This window comes from Saccopteryx bilineata, chromosome 10 (genome assembly GCF_036850765.1).
Source record: "Saccopteryx bilineata isolate mSacBil1 chromosome 10, mSacBil1_pri_phased_curated, whole genome shotgun sequence".
NCBI lineage: Eukaryota > Metazoa > Chordata > Mammalia > Chiroptera > Emballonuridae > Saccopteryx > Saccopteryx bilineata.
The window spans coordinates 46,276,164-46,303,684 of record NC_089499.1 but is presented as its reverse complement, the minus strand read 5'-3'; the positions used below and the strand labels follow the sequence as shown (position 1 = coordinate 46,303,684).

The 27,521-nt window shown below is 48.7% G+C and overlaps 1 protein-coding gene across 6 annotated transcripts in view; it reads left to right on the top strand.

Annotated features, from left to right (window-relative positions):
* The window catches only part of GRIP2 (glutamate receptor interacting protein 2), a 105,451-nt gene that overhangs the window by 26,736 nt on the left and 51,194 nt on the right, over positions 1 to 27,521 (top strand). For 5 of the 6 annotated variants that reach the window (XM_066244925.1, XM_066244923.1, XM_066244924.1 and 2 more), the window contains exon 1: positions 19,149 to 19,252. The exons of the other annotated variant lie outside the window; for it this stretch is intronic. In XM_066244925.1, the coding sequence (XP_066101022.1) occupies positions 19,198 to 19,252 (55 nt within the window). In that variant the 5' untranslated portion in view covers positions 19,149 to 19,197. Of the gene's footprint in view, positions 1 to 19,148; positions 19,253 to 27,521 lie in introns of those variants that run through there. 6 annotated transcript variants of the gene reach the window in all.

Below are 27,521 nucleotides of genomic sequence, written 5' to 3'. Positions count from 1 at the left end.
TGGTAGTTTTTCTTTTTCTTTTTCTTTTTTTTTCTTGTGTTTGACAGAGACAGAGAGAGGGACAGATAGGGACAGACAGGCAGGAAGGGAGAGATGAGAAGCATCAATTCTTCGTTGCAGCTCCTTAGTTGTTCATTGATTGCTTTCTCATATGTGCCTTGACTGGGGACTAGGGGGTTCTACAGCAGAGCGAGTGACCCCTTGCTCAAGCCAGCGACCTTGGGCTCAAGCTGGATGAGCCTGTGCTCAAGCTGGATAAGCCCACACTCAAGCTGGCGACCTTGAGGCTTTGAACCTGGTTCTTCTGCGTCCCAGTGCAATGCGCCACCACCAGGTCAGGCACAACCTTATGTTCTTCAGGAACTGAGTCCCTGGACTCTGGTGGAGTCCATGGTTTCTGTCCAGCTACTGGTCTTGTCTGCTGCTCTTCACTCTGGGAGCTGGGGTGTGGTAAGAGGCAGCGAAGACAGCCTCGCCTCTGTGTGGACTGCCACTCTGAGGGTCCCCTGGTTCTCATGGTGACCTTCTTAGAATGGTCCTCAGTGGTAGCTGAGCCTCTACTGTGAGCCAACTTTAGGGAGGGAAGATCTGACAGGCCACCCTTAAGAATAATGGGTGACACCAGGGGTTGCAAACTCAGATGCCTAAAGGGGCCATATGAGTGAGGAAGGTGGGCTAGGGACGAAACACACACACACACACACACACACTCACACTCACTCACACACACACACACTCACACTCACACAAACACCTATACATAGAGACACGTTTACCTAGACACACACACATGCAATCAGAACATCTAAGCTAGCACATTCAACTGGAGGTGATTTTGCCCCCTAGGGGACATTTGACAATGTCTGGAGACATTTTTGGTTGTCACACTGGGTTGGGGGCGTCCTGGCATCTAGTTGTAGCGGGCATGGATGCTGCTATATATCCTATATGGCACAGGACAGCCCTCCACAACAAAGAATTATCTGGTCTACAATGTCAATAGTACTGGAGGTTAAGAAATCCTAATCTTAAAAATACTTACTTTCATTTCAGCACCCATAAAAATTTTGTGTCACTTTGAAAGCTAAACTTCTATTTTACAGCTGTGTTTTGTATTGAAATATATATCCGGCCCGGTGCCAGCTTCTTGTTACTGGCTAGTTCCTCTTAAGCAGTGCTTCTCAGACTATCTGGTGAAAGACCAGTATTTCCTTTTTATTTTCAATCTATGGGTAATAGATACATGTGAAAAAATACACTAGCAATGAATCATTGAAAAATGAAATAAAACAACCAAGGCATGAACAGGAGAAGCCACTGATCAGCTGCTTGGATGTTGTGGCAATGTGAAATTGCTGTAATAGTCTCTAAGTGTTTATTTCCATTTCTGAATTTATCTGTTGCTGTCCAGCAAGAAATATTTCAAGGACAAGCCCAGGTCCCCAGAATACAATTAATATAAATCCACTCTCAATTTGGCCAAGGTTTTAATTGTCCCAACACCGCACTGTAGGCCCCAAGCAGCCCAAACACTCTCTAGCATTTCTTTGCACCCAGGGCAGCCCCCCCCACACACACACACTAGCCCCCTATCTCTGACCTCCTGATGCTGCTGCTTCAGCGTAAGGGCCACATCCCCGACCCACATGGTGGTCTCTATTCCCATGACGCCCATCTGGGTTTAGGCATAAACCCCAAAGAGGGATGTGGAACAGCGACCTTGACCAAGATGCTGGACAGCAGGAGACAATGAAGGGGGTTTCATTGTACAAACTCACGTATCTTCTAGTTGGACATCAGAAACCTTGCCCTTGAAAGTCCTTTTCTTCAGCTTTACCCCATTGCCTCAAGCCCCTCTTTCTCTGCATGGACGGTGGAGCCAGACAGCCTGGCTTTAAATCCTGGCTTGGCCACCTGCCAGCTGAGTGACCTTGAGCAAGATGCTTGAGCCTCAGTTTGCTCACCTGAGAAATGGGGATAATAATAGTAGGTGTAGCAAACATTTTTGTGAGGGTTAAATGGGTTAGTATACATAAAGGGCTTAGAACGGGGCCTGGCCCGGGGTTCCCACAACGTAAATGCAAGGTGTGACCTCAGCCTCCCCTTGCTCCCCACCATGCTCTGACTTTCCCAGGATGGCTGCCTCCCCTGCTGCCTTGGCTCCCTGACCCGCTGTGTCCCATACCCTCTGCCTGGTATTTGCCCAAGTCTGCCTCATCCCTGAGGGGAGGCCTGGAGCCAGCTGTCAGGCGGGGCTGATTTTGCTCCCACGACATTTGGAAGCAGAGCCCGGTGGGGGCTCTGGATGTTCCAGAAAGGGAGCCCGTGGGGCAGGCGCTGAAGCAGTTTGAACTCGGTCTGGTCAGGAGATTTCTCTGGAACAGATTCTGAGCATCCAGCCCTCAGCCACTACGTCATTTAGTGAATCTCCCTGTTTTGGAAGGAGTATTAATCTTATTCTTCCCTTAAAGTCGGAATTCCAGGCAAGCAGGCCCAACTCGGTCATGGCTGTCACTCCTGAATTAATGGAAGGAGGGCCTGAGTCCACAGCAGAAGACAGAAATAGAATGTGAGGCAAAAACCCAAAGGCCGGACAGCCAGAGTGAAGCAAGGAGGCTTTGCGGCCTCCCCTACCAGTTAACCTGCGGCCCTGCAGCTGCGTGTCAACTGAGTGGGTCGCCCCTGCCATCCGCTGTGCTGGCACTGTCTGTATGTTTACCCTCACAACAGCCCCATTTAGCAGGTGAGGAAACTGAGGCACAGAGAGTAAGTGATGTGCTGAAGGTCACACAGCTAGTGTAGGACAGAGTTGGAATGGGAAGCCAGGCTGTCTGGCTACAGCCTGCTCTCCACTGCCTCTTCACAGGGATGTTAGTTCATTGCTCCCTATGTGTCCAGCACATTTCCCAAACAGATCTCGGAAGCAGGGAATATGTCCCCAGCCACCTCCTCTCTCACTCTCTCCTGTCCCATCACTCCCTGCCTCCCACACAAGCATCCCTCTGTCCCCTTCCCAGCTTCGCTTTGTAGCTGAACCAGGGGCTCATGAGGGGATGGGGATGCTCTCTGTTCCATCTCACACCCCAAACCTCATACCATAAAAGTTAAGCATAAACCCCAAGGAGAGAGATCCTTATGGCCATCTGAATGAGAGAACACAGGATTTAGAGCCCACTGTCCTGGTTTATAATCCCAGCTCTGACACTTCCTCACTGTGTGACTTTGGGCAAATAACTTAACCTCTCTGAGACTCAGTTTTCTCTTCTGTAAAGTAGACATACTTCTTCCAGACACAGTGCTGTGTGTCTGTAGTCACTTTTCTTTAAAACATGTCCCGAATCCCCCACATTTCACTCTCCTGGTTCAAGCCCCCAGCACCTCATGCTTGCATGGTTGCTGTGGTCTCATCACTGGTCCTCACTCCTCACAGTCTGTTCTTCCCCAGAAGCCAGAGGAATTCTGTCACATCCCTCCCATGCATCCCATTTCCCCTGGCAGAAAAGCCAAAGTCCTCGCTATAGCCAGCAAGCCTGCTGTGGTCTGCCCCTATGACCTTCCTGACATCCTCTGAGGCATCTACTCAATCACTTGCTTAGCTCCAGCCACACTGGCTTTCTTGCTGATCCTCATATGCCTCACACACAGTGCTGCCTCAGGACCTTTGCACTGGCTGCAACCTCTTCCTGGCTCAGATATCTACATGCTAGGTCCCCCAGTACCTTCATTTGTGTAAATACTTAATCAGAGAGACTTCTTACCACATCCATCCACTCATGCCTCTTTATTTTCCTTCAACTTAGCTTATATTGCATATTTTCTGTTTCTTGTCTGTCTCCCCTACTAGAATATAAGTGTTACAAGTTGGTTTCACTGCTGGAGCATAAAAGCTGCTCAGAAACTATTTCGTGAGTGAGTGAATGAATAATGGGGTACAAATTAATGCATGGGCTCTGGAATAAATGGTATTGGATTGTCATTGCTGTCATCATTATTTTTTTTCTCAATGCTTCTGCTGTCCAAACCTCAGATAGACCGTGGTTTGAGGACAAGAAAAGCCCCCTGTGAATGGTGAACTCACTCTGACCCCAGGTTTTCTTTATCTCTGGAGTGGCATCCTAATTCCTGGGATGCCACCTGACATTGAAGCCCAGAGGCATGCAGTGTCCCCATGGAAAGCAGGGTCCCCATGGAAGGCTCTGGCACTTAATAGCCTCATTAAGACTAGTCATGATGGATGGTTGGCCTCACTCAGCTGTAACCCACATGGTGGCAAGGGACTTTGAATGACCTGTAGCTAGGGTTCCTTTCAGGGTCCTGTCCTCTTCTTCCAGAGATTTTGCAGATTTTTTTTCTTTTTTGTAGAGATTTGTTCAGTGCCCAGGAACAGATTGGAAGAGTTTTTGGAACTAAGTGTCCTGGATTCAAATCCTAGCTTTGCTTTCATTGCTGATTGACCTTGAGCAAGTATCTGCCCCAAACTAAGGGGGAAATAGAGAGGAATAGTTTGGGAGCCCAGCCAGCCTCAGTGATAGGACCAACAGCCATCAAAAAGCAAGAAAATGCCTCAAGACTTGGGGTGACTCGAGTCCCTCATTGAACGAGTACTTGTTGAGTACCTGCTAGATGCTGGGACAGGGCACAGGATGGTCATGGTCCCTGCCCGGATAGAGCAGACATTCTAGTGGGGGAGACAGGCAATTAATAAACAATTTAAGTAAAAAGTGGTTTGTTGCCTGACCTGAGGTGGCACAGTGGCTAAAGCATTGACCTGGAACACTAAGGTCGCTGGTTCAAAACCCTGGGCTTGCCTGGTCGGGGCACATATGGGAGTTGATGCTTCCTGTTCCCCGCCTCCCTCCCCCCCATATCTCTCTCTCTCTCTCTCTCTCTCTCTCTCTCTCTCTCTCTCTCTCTCCTCTCTAAAATGAATAAATAAAATCTTTTTTTAAAAAAGTGGTTTGCCAGATGAGAAATGCTAAGGAAAAAATAAAGCAAGGAAGGTGGTGGGGTGCTGGGGAATGAGGTCTGTACCTTTCCATAGTCATGGCAAAAATGATTTTTGAGTGAGGACCTGGAGGGGAGGGGCGGGAAGGAACCATTCAGACAGCAGGCAATAGAGCTCCAGGCTAAGGGCAGAGCAGGTACAAAGGCCCTGTGGTTGAGAAATGGTGAAAGGCCAGTATGAAGGGAGTTGAGGTTCACCAGGGACTGAACACATTGTACCTTGTTGACCTTGTGAGATATTTGGGTTTCACAAGTGTCCTGAGAGCCATGGGAATATATAAGCAAGGGAAAGATGAGGTCGTTTCTGACCGCCATGAGGAAGGTGGATTATGGAAGGTGAGGGTGGATGCAAGGAGACCAGGAAGGAGGCTGCTGGTATTGTCCAGGTGAATGATGCTGATAGCTGGACTGCAGAGGTAGAGGGGTAGGGAGCAGTGGGGTGCTGAGTGGTATCCAGTTGGTCCAGCAGTGTATGAAGAGAAGTTAGCCAGGGCCTGAGGATTCAGGAAGGGCTTTCTGCAGGGCGGGGGCGGGGTGACCTATCAGAGAGTCACGAGGATTTAGAGAGGTGAAGAGGAGGGTTTTCCAAGGAGGAGGCCATGCGATAAAAGAAGGCTAGAAGGATCTGGTTTATCTAGGAGACCTAGAGGCTGAGATCCCAGGGAAATAGGAGATGAGTCACGCAAAGCACTGATCAGACTTCAGAAGGGTTACTTATTCATTTATTCACTCACTCATTTATTCAAGTGAGATCCTTTGCGAGCCACAGAAATTTGTAGGGAGGGAGAGTGCTCTTTTCACAGATTATTGGATGTGAGTTGACCCCCAGAAAGAGCCAAACACCTAATTTTATAGTGGAGAAACTGAAGCCCAGAGCAGGCAGGACTTTGCCCCAGGTCATACAGTGGCCCTGTGACTGCCTCTCTCATCCAAAGCTTTGGGAAGAGGAGTTTGGTAGGCTTGAGGGCAAGGTTGAAGGAGTCGGGGACTGTGGGAAGGAGCTTTGGGAGGCCATAATCTGCTTGGCAAGAACCAATGACTTATACCGTCTCTTTGGACATGGTTGGGTTCCCACGATGCCAATCCCTCTGACCTGCCCCCACCCTGAATCTGATGGTGACTTGTGGCTTGGGCGCACTCACCGTTGTGGCTTCTATGCCTGTAATTCTAGCACACTCTGCTGATATTCTAGTGGCCTGTGGTCAGAACCCAGTGTGGCATGGATCCAGGATGAATGCTCTGTGGTCTGGAGCCACCATCCTGGGGTTGGTGAGACTAACATTCTGGGGCTACGTGGTTTCAATCTTGTGTGCCCTTGTAGGCTGCCACCCAGTTCCTAGATGGGGGTCTTGCTGGCTGGTGCCAAGGGAAGAAGATGGGCATGATACTCCCACAGCTGACCTGAGTATGCCTTCCCAACAACCGGAACTGCCAGGTGGATGTCCCCAGGGTGCTGATGGGGAGGTTGTGACCCCGTGGTCACACAGTTGGTCAGAACCCAGGAGGGCCCCCCTCTGGTCTGCCGCTCAGTGCTGGATGTCTTGGCTACCCAGCCTGTGGGGACAGCCATGCAGCAGAGAATGAGGTGGAGGGGCACAGAAGCTGGCAGTGCCAGAAGCTGTGCTGTGTCTCTGCTGCTCATTATGCCATGTTTGCAGTATTTAATCACACCCACCTACACGCTCGCAGGGGAACCATAACAGAGGCCTCTGTGTTCAGGAAGAACAGCAGAGTGGGTGCACACGTGGGCTTGGAGCCAGCCTGATGGGGCTCAGGCTCAGAGCCCTGTGACCTTGGCCCTTTGCTTGTGCTCCACGTACCTTGGTCTCCACGTGAGTCCAATCAGAGTCATCACCTCATGGGTGACAGAGAGGGTTAATGTGTGCAAAGCCTGGTTAACAGTATCTACTGCAAAGTCATTCTTAATAAAAGTTATTTTGATATCCATTTTTCAGAGAAAAAGACTACAATCTGAAAGCAAATGCCTGCACATAATTAGAAGATAGGCTCTGTTCACAGACTAGTGTTACTGCATGAAACTGTCACAACCACCCGATGCCTGGGCAACATTTACCCACTTTATGGACAAGGAAAGTACCTTGGCCAGTGCTGGCATAGACTGGCATGGGGAGGTGCCCTGGCCAAGCCTCTGCCCCTGTGGGGCATGGGGGCCATAATTACAGCATTTCTATCACCTCCACCCAAGTGCCCCATGATTTAATCTGCATATTCATTAATGGTACCTGCCCAGGGATTGGAGCCTAATTATTATGCAGTAAAGGCAGTGCCAGTAACATTAACAGGTATGCCACCTGTTTCCTGGCAGGTGGCCCTGTTGGTGCACCTGTCTGATGGCCACCCTGACTCATGCTGAAAAAGCTTAGAGGCATTTTCTTGTTTGGCTCAGAAAGGTCTTGGAACCATCAGACAGATAAGCTGTTTTCTCTGGCAGCATTTTTGCTTCTTGTGGGGCTCTTTTCCTGGCTCTTGACCTGGGAAGGGATCTGGTGAGAGGGTCTGGAGAAAGTAAGGGGGCAAGGTTCTGTTGGAAATCCCTCCTCTGCCATTTACTAGCTGTGTGATGCTAGAACCATCACTTTTGTTCTGTGAACATTAGAGCCTCAAATTCATTGCAGAGCAACAATGAGGTAGTGATTCTTTTCAAGTAACGTAGCTGAATAGAGTCCAGCAAAATTTCTGATTCAACACTAGTTGTGCCTGACCTGTGGTGGCACAGTGGATAAAGCATCCATCTAGAAAACTGCGTTCGACAGCTTGAAACCCTGGGCTTGCCTCGTCACAGTACTAGTTGTCTTTTAAATCACAGTACTAGTTGTCTTAAGCTCCTCAGGTAATGTCATATGTGATAAAGGTGAGGCTTGATGCCCATAGAGCCCCAACCTCCGTGCCTAGTATGTGGTAGTAGTTACCCAATAAAAGCTGTTTCTCTTTTGGTGACACATGCCCAAGCCCTTACCAGTTTGCAGGACATTTTTATTTCTGTTGTCTCCATAGAGCAGCCTAATGATTGTCCAAGTTCTTAGTCATCCTCTTCATTTTACCAACAGGACACAGAGACCACAGGCATTTTGGACCCAGAGCTCATGTGCTACCTCAGAGAAAAGAATATCAGTTGTTTTGCAAATGGCAAAGGAAAGCAGTTTCACCTTAAAGAAGCCAGATTCCGTTCATACCCTTCCCCGCCAATGACCTTGGGCTCCCAGCCCCGTGCTAGGGCCTCCTCCCTAGTCTCTCTGCCTTTGTCCTTGCCCCCTGCAGTCCCTTCTCCCTCCAGCAGCCAGAGGATGGTGTTAAATCACAGGTCAAACCATGTCCCTTCTCTGCTCCAAATGCTACACTAGTTCCCATCTCACAGCTCCTTAGGAAGCCCTCCATCACACCGCCCACTCCCTCCCCTCACACTTCTTCCTCCGTGGACATGCAGGCCTGCTCTGCCCCCTCCCTGCCGGGAACCCCCAGCCCCCAAGGCCCCCTCCTGCTTTTCAGCCTTTCTTCAAATGTCAACTTCTCAGTGAGGCCTTTTATGACCCTCCTGCTTATTTTTATTTTATATAATATTTCAAATTTTTATTTACTTCTAAATGGCACATATAAAACAGGGATAACCCTGAGGCATTTTAATGTCAAATCTTGGACTGTTTGCATTTCATCTGTATTTCCAACAGATAAAGACTTTTTCTTAAATATAATTACAATATAGCATAACCCAACAGAATCAGACATACACTTCCTGTCAGGGTGGTAGTGTAGGTAAATGTGGTATTTGAATCCTCTCACAAGCATATCAAAATTACAACTAAACTACAGAACAACCATCATTCAGCACTGCCTGAAATCTAGCTCACTGGAAGTCCTACAACTAGGGATTTAAAGGTGAGGCCACACTGAGACTGGTAGGAGGGGTGGAGATGCGGACCAGGCTGCTCCCGCACCCAGGCTTCCCCCCGCCCAGGGTTCCAGAGCCAGGAAGAGAAGGCCTCATAATTTGCTGTAAGAACCAGGGGGGATTGTGGTTCAGGGAGATGGAGGGCTGCTGAAGTCCCAGGCTGCTGAAGTCCCAGGTAGCTCCTCTTAAAGGGCCCAAGCATAGACTTACTCAGACTCACTCTCTCTGAGCTCCAGCTTGAAAAGAACCAGAGATATACTGGGGAGGGGGAGTTTGAATTGTCTGGCATCAGGGCAAGAACTGGAAGTAACTATCTGTCATACAAAAGTGCTGGCAGAGGCCTTTGTTCCTTTTCTGAGACCCTCCCACAGAACCAGCAGGCAGGTGCTATATCTGAGTCTCCATCAACCTGCCTCACACTATTTGCCCCACCTTGATGATTCCCTGACATCTATCTCCACCCAACTTGTGGGCCCACTCAAGCATTGTTTTAGTGGCTTTTCCATACAAATGGTCGCTCTTGCCTCATGCTTTGGACTTTCCCAAAATTTCTCAAATAGTAGTATCTGGCCTTTGTGTATTTTGTACCTCTCCCTAAGTGGCCCCAGGCCTGGAACTAGCAGCAACTGGCTTTGGTTCACAGCTTGGCCATTCCTGCGCACCTCCAAGCCCAGCACAAGTAGCAGCCATCTACAGATTGCTCTGTAGCTCATGCAGGGTAGCCCCAGGCAGGGCATAAAGTGTCTGACTTTGCACCTCCCTAGAAACCCCAGAGCCAGTGCACCTGATAGACAGCTTCAAAACATGCTGGATTACAACCCTACCACATCCACAACTCACACAAGAGGCAGACTCAGTGAGCACCAAAGCCCCACTGAAGCAACTCCTGCTCTGTAGGATCTACTTCTGCACAGCAGCTCCTCTGCTGCAGTAGCAACTACTCCTTGCAGCTGATAAGCCAGGGGTTGAGGGGGTCAGACCCTCCCAGTGATGCCAACAGCAATCAAGGCTCAATTACCACAGGACAGTGCACCCAGCCCACACAGGGACACACCTGGAGTGCCTAGCTTGGATGACTCAGGACCATGATGGTGAACCTTTTTATAAAAACTGCCCACTTTTGCAGCGCTGGTCAACCTGGTCCCTCCCGCCCACTCGTGGGCATTCCAGCTTTCATGGTGGGCAGTAGCAGAGCAACCAAACAACACCATGATTGGCCCACTTTGAAAGCTAGAATGCCCACAAGTGGACCAGGTTGGGACACTACTACTTAAGGCCACTCTACCAAGTCCAAGAAAAATAGAAGTTCTACCTAATACATAGACACAAACATAGGGAAGCAGCCAAAATGTGGAGACAAGGAAAAAGGTCCCAAATGAAAGAACAGGAGAAATCTCCAGAAAAAGAACTAAATGAAATGGAGGCAACTATGTATACCAGATACATAGTTCAAAACAGTGGTTATAAGGATGCTCAAGGAACGTAGTGAGCACTTCAACAGCATAAAAAAGGACACAGAAACCATAAAAAAGAACCAAACAGAAATGAAGAATATGCTAATTGAAGCAGAGAATAATTTACAGGGAATCAACAGTATAGTAGATGAAACTGAGAATCAAATCGGTGATTTGGAATATAAAAAAGCAAAAAACACCTAATCAAAACAGCAAAGCAAAGAAAGAATCCAAAAACAAAAAGATGATAGTGTAAGGAGTCTCTGCGACAACTTCAAGTGTACCAACAACATTCACATCATGGGGGTGCTGAAGAAAGAGCAAGAAATTGAAAATCACTGTGAAAAAATGACAGACAACTTTCCTAACCTGGTGAAAGAAACAGACACACAAGTTCAGAAAGCACAGAGAATCTCAAACAAGATGAACTCAAAGAGGCCCGCACCAAAACACATCAATAATTAAAATGTAAAAGGTTAAAGACAAAGAGAGAATCTTTAAAGCAGCAAAAGAAAAGCAGTCAGTTGCCTACAAGGGAGCTCCATAAGACTGTCAGCTGGTTTCTCAACAGAAACTTTGCAGGACAGAAGGGAATGGCAAGAAATATTCAAAGTAATGAAAAGCAAGGACCTACAACCAAGATTACTCTATTCATCAATTTCCTGTTTAGAATCTAAGGACAAATAAATAGCTTCCCAGACAAGAAAAAGCTAAAGGAGTTCATCATCACCAAACCAATATTACATGAAATGTTAAAGAGTCTTCTTTAAGAAGAAGGAAAAAAAGATTAAAATTATGAACAATAAAATTTCAATAAGTACACATCTACCAACAATTGAATCTAAAAAACAAAATAAATAATCAAATGGACATAGACACATAGATACGAAGAATAATTTGGTAGTTGCCAGATGGGAGAGGGGTTGGGGATGGGTGAAAAAGGCGAAGAGATTAAGAAGTACAAATTAGTTGTTACAGAATAGTCATGGGGATGTAAAATACAGCCTAGGAAATATAGTCAGTAATATTCTAATGACTATAAATATATATGCTATCAGTAGGGTATAAGATTTATTGGGATGATCACTTAGTTATATTGTATAATGTCTAATTACTGGGGCATATACCTCAAACTAATTTAATAGCATATGTCACCTATAACTGAAAAATAAAAAATAATTTTTAAAAAGTAACAAAAAATAACTCAATAGTATGCTGGATCAAAGATCAAATATAAGACCTAAAACTATAAAACTCTTAGGCAAAAACAGCTAAATTGCTCCATGGCATTGGATTTGGTAGTGATTTCTTTGATATGACATGAAAAGCACAGCAACAAAAGCAAATATAGATGAATGGAACTACATCAAACTTAAAAGCTTCTGTGCATCAAAGGACAAAATCAACAGAGCAAAAGGCAACTCACAGAATGGGAGAAAATATTTGCAAATCATATATCTGATAAGGGATTAATATCCAGACTATATAAAGAACTACAACTCAACAACAAAAACCAAATAACAGGGTTTTAAACTGGGCAAAGAATTTGAGTAGACATTTCTCTAAAGACAATATATATACAAATGATCAACATGCATATGAAAAGACGCTCAACATTACTAACCATTTGGGAAATGAAAATTAAAACCACAACAAGTATACCTCATACCCATAAGATAGCTACCATAAAAAAGAAAAAGAAAATAAGTGTTGGTGAAGCTTAGCAAAATTGGAACCCTTGTGCATTGTTGGTGGGAAAGTAAAATGGTACAGTCAGTATGAAAACAGTTTATTAGTTCTCAAAAATATTAAAAATTGAATTACCGTATGATTCAGCAATTCCACTTTGGGTATATACCCAAAAGAATTAAAAGCAAGATCTCAAAGAGATATTTGCACACCAATGTTCATAACAGCATTATTCACAATAGCCAAGAAGCGGAAGCAACCCAAGTGTCCATCAACAGATAATTGGAAAAACAAAATGTGGCATATATTATATATACATATTACATGCTACATACAACATGGGTGAACCTGGAGGACATCATGCTAAGTGAAATAAGCCAATCACACAATAAAAGAATACTGTGTGATTCCACTTATATGAAGTATCTAGCTTGACCTGTGGTGGTGTGGTGGATAAAAGCGTCGACCTGGAATGCTGAGGTCACTGGTTCAATACTCTGGGCTTGCCTGGTCAAGGCACATATGGGAGTTGATGCTTCATGCTCCTCCCCCCCTTCTCTCTCTCTCTCTCTCTCTCTCTCTCTCTCTCTCTCTCTGTCTCTTTCTCTGTCTTTACTCTCTAAAATAAATAAAAATAATGGAAAAAAAAGTATCTTAAGGGGTCCAATGTTAGAAACAGTAAAATGGTGGTGAGTATAGCTTTAGTTTTACAAGACGAAAATGTTCTGGGGATCTGTTGCACAACAATGTGAATATACTTAAGTCTACTGAATTGTACACTTAAAACTGGTTAAAATGGGGAATTTTCTGTTATGTGTTTTTTTTTTTGTGACAATTTAAAAAAATTGAATAGTATGCTGGGTCACCATTTTGCAATCTCTCCTTTACACACTGCTTCCCCAATGCTGGGCATGTACCACGTGATAGGGTTGCAAGGACTGTAGGGAACTTATCACTTAGAAGCTCACATGCTTCTTTTAAGCTCTTATTTATTTGTTTGTTTGTTTATTTTATTGAGAGAAGCATCACCTCATAGTTGCTTCACTTTGGTTGTGCATTGATTGCTTCTCCTATGTGCCTTGACCAGGTATCAGATCTTGGGCTCAAGCCAAGCCAGCGACCCCTGTTCAAGCCAACAACTTTTGGGCTTAAGCCAGCGACCTTGGTATTTCAAGCCAGCAACCTTTGGGCTCAAGCTAGTGACCTTTGGGATCCTTTCAACAATTGCATGCTCAAGCCAGCAATCCCTCACTCAAACTAGCAAGCCTGCACTCATGCCAGCAACCTCGTGGTTTCAAACCAGCAACTTCAACAATGGAGGTCAATGTTCTATCATTGCGCCACCACCAGTCAGGTGTCTTAAGCTATCTTTTAGTTCATTCATTAAACAATATTTACCAAGCACCGACTTTACACCATGCTTTATGTAGGTACTGGAATGACAGAGATGAGCAGGGAGTTCACAGTCTAGAGCAGGGGTACTCAACCTTTTTATACCTACCACTCACTTTTGTATCTGTTAGTAGTAAAATTTTCTAACCGCCCACCAGTTCCACAGTAATGGTGATTTATAAAGTAGGGAAGTAACTTTACTTTATAAAATTTATAAAGCAGAGTTACAGCAAGTTAAAGTATATAATAATTACTTACCAAGTACTTTATGTCAGATTTTCGCTAAGTTTGGCAGAATAAATCTTTATAAAACAACTTACTATAGCCACATCTATCTTTTTATTTCTACTTTGGTTGCTCCGCTACCGCCCACCATGAAAGCTGGAACGCCCACTAGTGGGCGGTAGGGACCAGGTTGACTGCCACTGGTCTAAAAGGGTGACAGATAAACACCAAATGTATAAAATCAGCATTATGATACTAGTTAAATGGAGTGACAAGATACAAGGTGATTGGAAGGGGGACAAAATTACTTGAAGAGACAGGGAAGGGCACTAAAGAGGGGAAATTTCACCTGAGATCTGAATGACAAGAGTGGGCCATGTGAGGACATGGGAGAAGAGCTCCAGGCAGAGGGAACATCAAGTATGAAGACCCAGAGGTAGAGATGAGTCTGGCCGTCTAGGTTAGACAGGAGCATAGAGTCCCGTGTAACTGACTCAGGAAGCCAGTGTGAGGTGGGTGGATGGTTGAAATACTGCAGTGGCCCCCATGTACATGAAACAGATAAAAAGCAGTCTTTTGTCAGCACAAACCTGTTTTGTGAGTTCAAATGTACCATTATCTTTTATGATAAAAAATAAATTATAATAATAAAAAAAGAACCTACCAAAATTCCTTAATATGGTCTCATACCCAATCCTCATGCAGTTTCCCTCTCTTGTCTGCTAAATGTCTTTTCATACTTGGTTTATGCAAATCAGGATCCAGCTAAGTCCTTGTAGTGCATTTGGTTGATGGGTCTCTTAAGTCTCTTTTAATCTATAACAGCCCCTTCTCCTTCTTTCTTTTCTTTCACTCTAATTATTTGTTGGAGAAACCAGGTCATTTGTCCTGTGGAATGTCCCTGTGGTATCATTTGATACGTTCTCTTGTCCTCTGTACTTTCTGCCCACTAGTATTTGGGTCTAAAGGTGGATTTGATTCAGGTTCAGTTTTATAGGCAGGAATATACCATGGATGGTGCTGTGGTCTTCCTTCCACATCCTATCAGAGGCGCAGGTGCCAGAATGTTTCACTTTTGGTAATGCTAAAATCGGCCCAGGGATTCAAGTGCAATCTGCCCTTTGTCATTCAGTCCTTTTCAGCCTTTTATTGATAGTCAATGCCAGATCCTTAATTTCATTCGGAAGGCAAAATGGCGAGTTTTTAATTCTACTATTTTCACTGCACTTATTTACTGTGATTCTCCTGTAAAGAATGACTTTCCCTTATTAGGGTCCCCTAAAATATGGTATATACAGGAAGACAGGATAAATGATTCATTCTTTACCTTCATTTTCTGCTTACAGAATAATGAGGTGGTGCCTTAACTACCTCCGGAGGGACCCATGAGATGTTTTTTTCTTTTGAGAATCATGAACACTTGGATTTTTACCGTTTTGCAGTCATTGTTCCTTTTGATGTTCAAGTTGTCCCAGATTTGGCCAGTGGGAGCCCTCTCAGGCTGGCTTCTGTGTCCTTTTTTTATTATTATTATTTTTTATTTTAGTGAGAGGAGGGGAGGCAGAGAGACAGATTCCCACATGAGCCCTGACTGGGATCCACCCCAGAAAGCCCACTAGGGGACGATGCTCTGCCCAAGTGGGACCATTACTCCATTGCTCAGCAATGGAGCCATCCTCAGCACCTGAGGCCAGTTCGCTCTGCGGGAGGGGAAGGGAGAGAGAGAAAGAGAGAGAGAGAGAGAAAGAGAAAGAGAGAGAGAGAGAAAGAGAGAGAGAGAGAGAGAGAGAGAGAGAGAGAGAGAAATAAAGAAGAGGGGTGGAGAAACAGATGGTCACTTCTCCTGTGTGCCCTGACCAGGAATCAAACCTGGGACATCTACACGCCAGGCTAATGCCCTACCATAGAGACAATCGGCCAGGGCCTTCTATGTCCTTTTGGCTTTCGGGTACCACAAGATGTCCCAGGCCCATTTTTTACTTTCTCTGCCCCAGTCCTGGAATCAGCCATTTCTCTGAGGAGTCCTGGGGGCCGTTATAGTGAGAAGAGGTATTGAGAGACCACAGTCTGGGTCCTGGAGAGACCACCCCCTTTATAAATGGCAACATCTCTCTCTGTACTCGGATACCCACTCTCTCTGCTCCATTTATTTTTGGCATGTTTCACCTCTAACATACTGTAACGTCTAATCAGTTATTACATCTGTCATTTCTTCTGTCTTCCCCACTAGAATATCAGCACCATGAGGGCTTGAATTTGTTCATGGCTGTATCTCAGGCCTGGCACACAGAAGGTGTTTAATAAACATTTGTTGAGTGAGTAAATGGGTAGGTGGATGACCTTTATTCTCTCCCTCTCCCAGCCTGGATATGTGGTTAAGAGGGGTCTGACCCCCATCCCCCTTCTCTAAAGCCTAGAGGCTTCTGTCTCATTTACATCCGAAGAGCTGGGAGGCAGAAATGTCAGAAATGTCACCACTTTGGCCAGGGAAGAAAGGGCCTGGCTGAGAAGATTAAAGGCATGTCTGATGAGATGCTAATTTGTTTCTGGAAGCTGGGGCATGGGAGGCGGGGTTGGCAGCAACTGGGGCCTCTGGGGCTTTGTGAAGCAGAGCCAGAAATGGGAAAAGCAGAATGGAGGGGTGGAGGCTGGCCTAGATCCTCTGTGGGCCGACCCACCTCTCTACCTGTGTGTGGATCCAGCCCTGGGGGCGTCCTTACTTGTGGGACTTGGGACATTTGCAGGGCATCCTCCAGGGTAAACTGGTGACAGGAAACCCTTTTATTTTATTTATTTATTTTTTTAATTTTTTAATTTTTTTTACAGAGACAGAGAGAGATTCAGAGAGAGGGATAGATAGGGACAGACAGACAGAAATGGAGAGAGATGAGAAGCATCAATCATCAGTTTTTCGTTGCGACACCTTAGTTGTTCATTGATTGCTTTCTCATATGTGCCTTAACCATGGGCCTTCAGCAGTTTGAGTAACCCCTTGCTCAAACCAGCGACCTTGGATCCAAGCTGGTGAGCTTTGCTCAAACCAGATGAGCCTGTGCTCAAGCTGGCGACCTCGGGGTCTCGAACCTGGGTCCTCCGCATCCCAGTCCAATGCTCTATCCACTGTGCCACCGCCTGGTCAGGCAGGAAACCCTTTTAGGCCAGTCCTCCGGGTCTCCCCACCCTGGGTGCCTCAGCACACTCCTTCCTGAACAGCCTTATTTATTGCTGTACTTTCCACATGTTCTCCTGTGCCCTTTGTCTTCTCTCAAAAGACAGTGAATGAGGTGAGGAGTTGCCTCCCTCTTGTCCAGAGCCCCTGCTTTGAATTCCAACTATCTGGGCTCCCCTGTCAGCTCTGGTCTTAACAGTCTGCATGACCCCAGGCAGGCAGCTTCACCTTCCTGGGCTCAGCTGGCAACATGCTCAGCCCAGAGCCTGGCACACAGGAAGCATTTTACAAGGGCTTTTCTGTGGCCTGGCTGAGGCAGTGGCTGGCATCTGAGACCCTGTTTTGCCAATTGCATGTTATGTGAACCTGAGGGCATCTTGTACTTCTCAGAGCCTTAGTTTCCTCATTTGGAAAACGAGGATGACTTTAGGACCATCCAGTGCCCTGTGAGCTTTAAAAGAGATATTCGCAGAAAACACTGGATTCCTGGCTGACCTCAGCCCGCTGTCACCTCACTGGACCTCCCATCTCCACTCACACACAAGAGTTGGGCTGTAAAGCCAGTAGCCACAGCCACCATCACAGCCGCCTGGCCCATGCAGGTTCGCATTGGATTCGGACAGTCGGTAAAGAAACAATGGAACCAAAAACTGATGGGCCATCATCTTTAATCCTAGCTTGCACCCAGTGGACAAGTAAAAACACACACTGGGCTCCAAAACCCACTCATTCAGTGCTCACAAAGCTACGGACTTATCCGAGTTTCCTAGAATCAAAGGTTTCTAGCTCACCAGACTTATTCACCTCTGTTCCCCATCTCCTTCCTTCTCCCTGCACAAACTCTGCACAAACTGGCTTCTCCCTCAACACTCCGCCATCTTGGCTGCTTCTCCTGGCCTCCTCCACGTGGCCTTTCTTTGCTCTCTGCTCTCTGCTGTCTCCTCTAATGCTAATCTCAGGAACCAAGAGAGCAAGCTTCTGTTCTGCTCCCACTTTATAGTGTAGATTCATAACCTTTAATCCAATATACAAAATAGGGGAAGTCTCTAATACAAAGTCACTTATCTGACGCATGATGGGATTGTACCACCCCACATCAAAAAGGGTGGGAAAGGCTTAGTCCTAAAACCAAGTCCCAGGCTACAAGGATTCTGCCTGCCCACAGCCCGCCCCCAACACACATTAATATCACCTGGATGACGGCCTCCATGTGGGCAGCGCCATCTTTAACAAAGTGAGCATAATATATTTTATCTGCCCAACATGGGCTTATGCAGGATAATCACTATATTAATAGTTATTGTTACTTCTTATGTATTGAGCACCTATTGTGTGCTAGACTGAGCTACCGTAAGTACTGTAGGCACAGGAGACAGGAACTGTTAGCCCTATTAGTCAGCTAAGGAAACTAAGTCTTAGTGGGACACAGTGAGTCAGGATTCACTCAGGTCTGCCCATCTCGAGTCATGACTTCTCCCCTCACTCTCTTTTTGCTAAATTGGAGCTTTTCTGTTCAGCAAGAGGAAGGGGTGGCAGATGCATTTATTGAGTTCTTGCTGAATGCCTGGAGCACTTGCATGTAGTCCCATTGGCTCCACCTAACCAGCCAGTTCTCCGGTTAGCCTATGTTGCAGTGAGGATACACAGTACCCATAGCGGTTAGGTGAAGAGGCAGGACTTAGTTCTCATCGCTCCACACTGATGACCCCATCAAGTGCCTGTGCTGACTGCAGGGGACATAGGACAAGTGGACTCTGACCTTGTCTTTGGGAGTGAGTAGACAGTCTCAGCCTAGTGTGAAAGGCATAACTGAGATCCAGCAGGCAAGGACTTCCAAGCAAACATCTCAGAAGGCTGAGCAAACATTCCCAGGCAGAGGGTTCAACGGAGCCAGAGAGGAAGGGTATTCCAAGTGGAGGACCCCCACAGGTGCAAAGGCCTGGGGGCTTCAAACAGTCCCGTTTAGGGAAGGAGGGTGTGAGATTAGTAGATTGGGGCAAAAGGAGTGGGTAAGGTGAGCACTTTGGGAGGGAGAGAACTTGTGGGGTTGGGGCATGGAAGTTTGCTGCAGAGTCCAGAACAAACACCCCAGATCTGCACTTTCCAGCCAGGGCTGTAGTGGAGGAAGGGCCTTGCCGCCACTGCCTCCGATGCCACCACCGCTGCTGGCTCCGGGGAGGATTATCTATTTTAGCAACTCGGGGAGGTTGGGGGCAGGGAGCTCCCAGCGTCTGCCAGTTAGCTAGCGCAGGCAGCTCCGGAGCGCAGAGGAGTGCCGAGGAGCGCCGGTTCCAGGAACGCTGGGACCTGGGGCAGGTCGTATCCCTGGCCCTGGGTCCCGAGGGCAGGAGGGGACGATGCTGGCTGTATCACTCAAGTGGCGGCTGGGCGTGGTGAGGCGGCGGCCCAAAGGTACCGAGCGGATCGGAATGGAGCGCGGGGCAGATCGTGCTGCCCGCCCCAGGGGCTGGGTGGCTGGACCTGGAGCTAAATGGACGGCGAGGCTGAGGGATCCATGGAGACCTCCATCCAGGCCTCCAATCCCCCTCCCTGCCCTGTCTCCTTGCTTCACCTTGATCCTATGGCTTTTGGTGCTTTTGGGGTTTCTCTTCCTACTCTTTGTCTGTCTGAGTCTCTTTAACTCTGTCTCTCCATCTTTCTGCTTCTGTCTCTGACTCTTACTGTGTCTCTTGTCCCCCCTTCCGTCCCCATCTGGTCTTATGCAGGAGAGACAGAGGACTGTAGGCTCCGCACTGGCTCGTGGCAGCTGGTGGTCCCTGCGTGAGTGTGTGTGTCCCTCCCTCTACTTTTCTGTGCCACAGTCTCCTTCATTACCCCCCTTCACATGTCATGTCCCCAATGGTCTTTTCTTCCCTCCCTGTTGGGGCACGGACTGACCAGGTCAGCTGAGCTGGCAAGGGTCCTTTGTGTGTGCATGTGGGAGGGGGTGCAGGCAGGGGCTCAGTGTGGGGAACCTGGCACCTAGGGGTGCTGAGGGTGAAGATAGGACTTGGCCCTGGGTCAGGCAGAGTTTATGCTGAGTGCCAGCATGTGCGGAGTCCCCTCCCTGGACACATGTCCAGCGTCTTAGAGAGCCCCAGGAGGGGGCTCAGGGTGGGAGAGAGGCTGCGGTGGGAGTGTCTGGAGCTGGGAGTCAACCCCCCAGCCTGTGCGACCCCGTGCAGCCATCTCTCCTCCTGCAGGATGGAGGGGCGGTAGGAGGTGCTGGGATCACAGTCTCTATGCTGCAGGCCTCAGAACTAAGAATAATCACACTTTTAATAAGAACAAAAGTAACCCGACGTTCATCAGTGCCACTGTGTGCCAGGCGTTGCATTAACTCATTAACCCTCACAACAGCCCTGCTAGCTTGTCCCCTCCTTATTCTGATTGTGCAGAGGAAGAAACTGAGGAACAGAGAGGTTAAATAACTTGCCCAAGGCCACACAGCTAACATACAGAGGCTCTCTCAAGCCAACCCTCATAACTGCTATGAGCATTTTGTAGACTCTGAGAGGCCTACATAGGGAGGGGCTGCCTCAGGAATCATCAAGTTGTAGCAGGGTCCGTGGGGAGACAGGATGCTAGGCTCTGTACTGACCCATGGCAGCTGGCAGTCTGATATCCTAGAGGCCCATGGAAGTCCCTTCCATGGGGACAGAGCAGCCAAAGCCCAGAGAGCATCAGGAGCAGGGTTTCCCTCGGGGTTTTCCAGGAACTCCTACGTTGGGACTTCCTGCAAGGGAGAAGCTCCCCCCGTCCCCCATCAAGACTGTTGTGCTGTTCAGGCCCACAGACTCCCAAACCCAGTGGCATCCTCCTAGGCTGGAGGGATAGACAGACATCCAGGACTGCTCCAGATTTGAGCTTCCCCAGGATTTGAAGAACAGCCCACTAAATACTCTAGATCAGGTCTGCCCCCTGTTGAGATGCAGGAATTACTCGAATGGCTCCCAACAGACCTGGATTCAAATCCTACTCCTGGCCCTTACTTCCTGTGTAGCACTTAGAACTTCAGTTTCCTCATTGGTAAAATGGACCCAAGAAAAGCCATCCTTCCAAGACTGCAGAGATAATTCAGGAAGATTGGGGCAGGGCCGGGCACACAGCAGATACCTGGTAGTTTTGAATTCCATCCTCCTATCAGAAGCCCAGCCACTTGCTGCCTCTCCCCCCACCTCCTAGCCCCACCCCTGCCCCATACACACACCATTGACCCCAAGGTAGTCATGTCTGGGACCAGCAAAGCCCTAAAAAGACATACGAAAACAGAAGGGAGCGTGCTCTGTTTGAGGGCACACTGTGTGCTGACTCTCCATTCCTTTACTGGGACTCTAAAAGAGACACTTGAATTTGTTTGCCCAGACAGTGAGCCTGAGCATCTATTTGTGAAAACATGAAAGATCAAGGGAGAAGAATTTAAGAGATTAGGGGAAGGGGAGGTGTTTCCTTTGTCTTATTTTCCAAGAAGACACATCTCCCCACTTCCAGCCCATATTTTTAAATAGGTTTTTCTGTTTTCCATCTTATCTTGTGAGACCCTGAAGTTCCTCCCCCTGGGATTACATAGGGTGGGTCCCTGAGCCACGTGGCCAACTGAACTCCCCCCAGTGACCCCTGGACTGAGATTTTGAGGCTTTGCTTAAATTCAGAAGTAGCACCTCCTGCCTGGGCTGTGTGTGTGTGTGTGTGTGTGTGTGTGTGTGTGTGTGTTCAGTCCAGGCTCAGCTTCCCCAATTTTAATCCCAGGTCCAAGACCCAGGGAGAGCACCTCTGTGTGCGCACAAAGATGGGACACCTCTGCCATCTGGACACCCAGTATACACCCCCGGCCGACCTCAGACCGTTCTGGCAGCGTCACTTATTGTCTGCATTTGGACAGTGAGGAAACGGAGGCCTGAGGAGGGGAGGGCCTGACTGTAACACTTACGTGCTGGACCTCAGTGCCCGAGAGGGCACAGACACTCCTGGGTCACTGCGTCTTCCTCCACAGCTTAAGCATAACGATAGCATCTCCCCAGAAATGGAGGATTCTGGGAGATCAGACCAGTGAGGTTTCCCAAGGAGCTGGGCTTTGTCTTCTAGGGCGGTGGTCCCCAACCCCCCCGGGGCCGCAGACCGGTACCGGTCCATGGGCCATTGGGTACCGGTCCACAGAGAAAGAATAAATAGCTAACATTATGCCCGTTTTATTTATATTTAAGTCTGAACGATGTTTTATTTTTTAAAAATGACCAGATTCCCTCTGTTACATCCGTCTAAGACTCAGTCTTGACGCTTGTCTCGGTCACGTGATACATTTATCCGTCCCACCCTAAAGGCCGGTCTGTGAATATATTTTCTGACATTAAACCGGCCCGTGGCCCAAAAAAGGTTGGGGACCACTGCTCTAGGGGCATAAAATGATCACATTCAGTTCAAAGAGTAAAGGGTTTAATTTCATTTGTGTTCATGTATGTGTGTGGGGGGGGCATATAAAGAGCATAGACTCTGGAGCCAACTGCCAGGGATAAATCCACTGTGCAACTGAAGCAAGTGGTTTTACCTCTCTGGGCTTCTGGGTTTTACCAATCTGTAAATTGGAGTTATTATTAGAACCTTCTTCGCCTGTGAGGACAACAGTTTTTATTTATTTATTTATTTTTATTATTTTTTTTTTTTCATTTTTCTGAAGCTGGAAACAGAGAGAGATAGTCAGACAGACTCCCGCATGCGCCCGACCGGGATCCACCCGGCACGCCCACCAGGGGCGACGCTCTGCCCACCAGGGGGCGATGCTCTGCCCATCCTGGGCGTCGCCATGTTGCGACCAGAGCCACTCTAGCGCCTGAGGCAGAGGCCACAGAGCCATCCCCAGCGCCCGGGCCATCTTTTGCTCCAATGGAGCCTTGGCTACGGGAGGGGAAGAGAGAGACAGAGAGGAAAGCGTGGCGGAGGGGTGGAGAAGCAAATGGGCGCTTCTCCTGTGTGCCCTGGCCGGGAATCGAACCCGGGTCCTCCGCACACTAGGCCAACGCTCTACCACTGAGCCAACCGGCCAGGGCCAGAGGACAACTGTTTTTAAAGTGCGAGGTGAGAGGTGAGGAGGTAGGGCTGTGAGTGAGCAGAGTTGGTGGATGTTGGGGCAGCAGAAGACCCTGTGCCATCTGTTTATCCAATAGCTGTCTGTTGAGTACCCGTCATATGCCAGGTACTGTTCTAGGCCTTGGGGGTACAACAGGGAACAAGACCAACCTAGGTCCCTGCCTTCCTAGAGCTGACGTCCTAGGGGTGACAGGGAACAGAACGTCATCTTGGGAATGATGCAAGCTGTGCAGAAAGACAAAGCTGAGAGACGAGTGGGGTGTGTGAGTAGTGGTTTTAAATGGGGTATTCAGGGAAGGCCACCCTGAGGAGGTGACATTAGAACAAAACCTTGATGGAGACGAGGGAGGGAGCCATGCAGCTATCCAGAGGAAGAATGTAGCTGGCAGAGGCCACTGCCCGTGCAAAGGTCCTAGGGTATGGATACTCATTGGGTGTTCCCAGGCTGGCAAGTCTAGAGCAGAGGGCATAAAAGGGAAGTGGGGGGCAGGGGGGAATGGAGATGAGCTCAGAGAGGCTCTGGGCAGGGGCCTATCCCTGGCCTCTCAGGCCAGGGCGAGCAGAGTAATACATTGGAGGTACAATGGGCAGTTTTAGAGATAACAAGGTTATTAAGGATATTAATCTCTCCTGCCGCTGCATGGAGCCTCCTGGGCACAGGGAAGGGCTGTGCTGTGCCTCCCCCCAGTGTTGTCTACCCACCCCTCCATGACACGTGTCTGTGATGAATTATTCACTCCTTCCTTCCCTCTGTAATGAGGCTCTCCTCTGTCTCCAACTCGCCTCCACATCCGGCTCCTGGCATTTTCACACTGCAGCAGCTGGATTGGGGTTTCAGATCTGATTCCCCATGTGGAAACCAATCCCCTCCCCCAGTGCCAAAACAGCACCTGCCCCCAGGCCTCTGCCTCCCCATGAATGGGCCCAGAAGCTCAGACTAGCTGCCGAGGAGGCCATGGGGTTTCTTTCTTTATGAAGGAGCCAGGGATGAACTTTCCTCCTAGGAATTGCTTCTGGAATTCTGGCGGTCTGGAGTGAACCTCTGTACCTGTTCTTTGTTTCTCAAGCATGTATTGAGCACTTGCTATATGCCAGGCATCATGCTAAGTACCTGACATGGACTTTCTCATCCTCACAACAACCCCGTGAGCTGTGAACTAAATTGCCCCATTTTGCAGGTGAGGAAACTCAGAGGAAGGGCCTGTCAAAGGAAACACAGCTAGGAAGGCAATGGCAGTCTGCGTCTCTGAGCCAAGCTGTCTGGCTTCAAAGCCCAGATGGCTCACCATGGGGCAGTTCTCAGTGGTCAGTTATCCCGTCTTCCCTGCCAGGAGCAAGGAAACCCTTTGTTGCATTTCCAGTGTGTGGCTCTTGGTCTGTCTTCACCAGGGTCCCCCAAGGCTCTCTGCCTCACTCTGCTCCCTCTGCCCCAGGACAGCGCTGCAGAAAGAGAGACCGGGTCCCCCCAGGCCCCCCTCCAGGCTGAGCAGTCCCACTTCTCAGGGTCTCTCCCCCTCCCCACCTGGTCACCACCTCTGTCCTTGCCCCACCTGTCTGTCCTTCTTCCGTGAGTTGAGCCCAGGTCTGGGGAAGCCTGATAGGGCAGAGCAGGCAGCTAAGCCTGTCCCCTCCCAGATTCCAGGTGCACACTTTGGGGGAATGTCCTGATTGCACATTCGCCATGCTTGTGTCACCCACCCCAACCAGCACTGGTCTTGTCAGCTAACTCCCATCATTGTTTCCGTTTGTCGGCTTGAACATTCAGTCCAGCAAGACCATCTGCCTGTCTTAATTGCACGGATAATTGTGAAGGCCACTGGCCTGTCTCCCTCTCTGGGGAGATGGCCTGATGGGGTGGAAGGGATGTCCATCAGACAAGAGGCCTAGGCTGCCCCCACTCTGTGGTCCTTGAACAGGTCCCTGCTCCTCCTAGCCTCAGTTTCCTTTCTGGGCCCCTTACTCTGCTCTCCCATGGCTGGAAGCCTCCTCTTGGCCTATTCATATCTGCCTGCTTGTTCTCCTTGAACTGACCTTGTCCCTCCAGTCCCTGCATTTTGCTGTTTTGGCCGAGGTGGTGGTGACTCATAAGCAGATGTGTGGGCAGGTGGGGGGGGGCACATACTCAGCAACCTCTCACAACCACACAACAGGGGCAGCTGGGATCCCAGCAGGCAACTTTGAGAAAGGTTCCTGCCCCTTAATGAGTCTTGGTACCCCATTTGCCGAGTGGGTCTGTCGAGGAAGGTTTTTGAAGTTTGGAAACATTCGGGGATCATTTGGAGTGCCGGCTGGGGGACTGAGGTGAGGGAGTCCGAGGCTGGCTGAGGGTGGAGCTGAAGCATCCCCCAGAGACCACAGGTCCCACTCCTACCCCAGCCCATACAGGTACCCCCATCTTAAACATGAGAAAGTCAAGGCCAGTTTAGCTCAAGGTGGAAGAAAGACTTGGACGCAGGGACCCTCGAAGGCCCCCGTGATGCTGCTCCTGGAAGAGGGGGTGTTAAAAGGCTGGCAAGGGGCAGGCTAGAATGTTCATCACCACCTTGGTGTCAGGCTCATCTTGGGGAAGACGGGTGAGTTGACAAAAGTGAGGCTGAGGGCTGCCTGAGGGCTTTGGGGACTCAGATGAGGCATTAACCAGCTAGAGGATCAGGGAAGGCTTCCTGGGGGAAGGGACAGTGGGAAAATTTTAGGGTGACTTACAGGATTTGGCCAAGCAGGTGAGGGATTAGAGAGAGCATATTCCTGTGGGGCCACGAGTGTAAAGACTGGGAGGCATGAGTGGGCTCAAGGTGCTTGGTGCTGGGGAGGTGAAGCTGGAGGGGGGCCAGGCTGGTCTGGACACCAGTTGGCAGCCTCCCAGTGATCTTTCTGGAACAGCACGGGTAATGCCATAGAACATGGGTCCCTCTGCTGTCAGGCAGCCAGCACTGGCCCAGAATCTCGGGGTCAGACCTTGTCCTCAAACAAGTGTCCTCTGCCAGACCCCATCTCTAACCCTGCAAAGCCCTTCCCCACCCCTCCACGGTGGAGGACCTGCTCCCTGGGTCTCTGAACTGGGCTGTGCAGTCCTTCCCAGGTTAGCACCCTGCCCGAGCTTCCCCTGTTAGTCCACAACTCCAGGGTTCTCTTTCAATAGTTGAGTTCACCAGGAGGGCACAAAATCAGAAAGAACTACCACGCAAAGCTCTATTTGAGAGTATGTTTCTATTGAACTGTGATTGGAGCCAGGCATCCAAGTTCATCAGTCTTTTGTCCTCTGACCTCCAGTTTCCTCATCTGTAAAAAGAGAATATTCCAGCCTGAAGCAGACACCACAGAGGTGAAAAGCATGCTGCAATCTATAAGGGATTAACGATAGGTTTATGAACATTGCCCCAGACCCATGGAGTGAACGTGAATGGCCACCCACTATTTCCAGCCACACACTGAGGAGAGGCCCTCAGGATGGGAGGGGAGCCGGCCGGTCCCCACTGAAGCTTCATCCAGACTCTGAGCTGCTCTTCTCTTGCCAGGACTCAGAGCTCATGACCTGGGACCAGACACCGCTCTGAGACTCTGCAGGGCAGTCCTGGGGCAGGGGGCCTGGGGCCTGGGGGAGCCACAGGAAGGCAGGCTCCAGCTCAGAATATCAGAGTGATTCTCATCCCTGGCAGCTGTTTAGGAATAAAGTGGGATGCTCATGAGGCGGTGAGCACCCCATTTGTGGAGTTGTACAAGCTGTACCAGATAACAGGAAAGATTTGCTGTATCAGATTGAAGTGTTAGAAAGGATATGTTATTGGTTTCTTTTTGACATAGTCATCCAGAGATTATGTGTGTTCATCATTGATTTCCCATTCACTCATTCAGCAAACACTTAGCGTTTACTGTGTGCAAGGCCCAGTCCTAGGCATCGGGTTGAAATCAATGAGTAGGACAATTGAGGGTCTCCCATTTAGTGGAAAAGAACAAGTGAGCAAATGCATTGGAGGAAAGTCCGTGAGAGGGTAAAGGGGACCCACTTGGTGTAGTCAGGGTGGGTTACTGGTAGAGGCAGGTTTAGGCTGGGTTTGAAGGATGAAAGCCGGAAGAGGGCTCCTGGTGGACGGAAAAGCGCATGTAAAGGACCCGAGGAGGGAGTACCTGATTCTGACAATCTGACCCTCAGCCCATCCTCGCTGGAGGCCTTGGCCAAGTTCCTTCTCCTCTCTGGGCCTCGGTGTCTTCTCTGTAAAATGAGGTTAGCAGGGCTTTTGAAAGATTTCAAGAGACCCGGCACATAGTGCTGGGTAACCAGTATGTGTTCTATAAATGTTAGCCCCTTCTTTTTCACCTGGGGCATTTGCACTTACTCAGAGGGTACTGCTTGATCTACAGGGTAGAAGGTAAGATTCCAGACACAGTCTTAGCCACCTAGCTGAACCTTAGCCTGAGGCCAGTCTCCCCCTCCACTGGGCATGAGGGCACAGGAAAAGGACTATGCCCACCCCTCCTCAAGCCTTATTGACCACCAGCCACAAGAGGGCATCGCTGTAATCAGATGCCGGTGCACTGAGGCCCCAGCCCTCCCCTGATAACCTTGTTCCCCTGCAGCTGCCGCTGTGTGTCCCGCTGT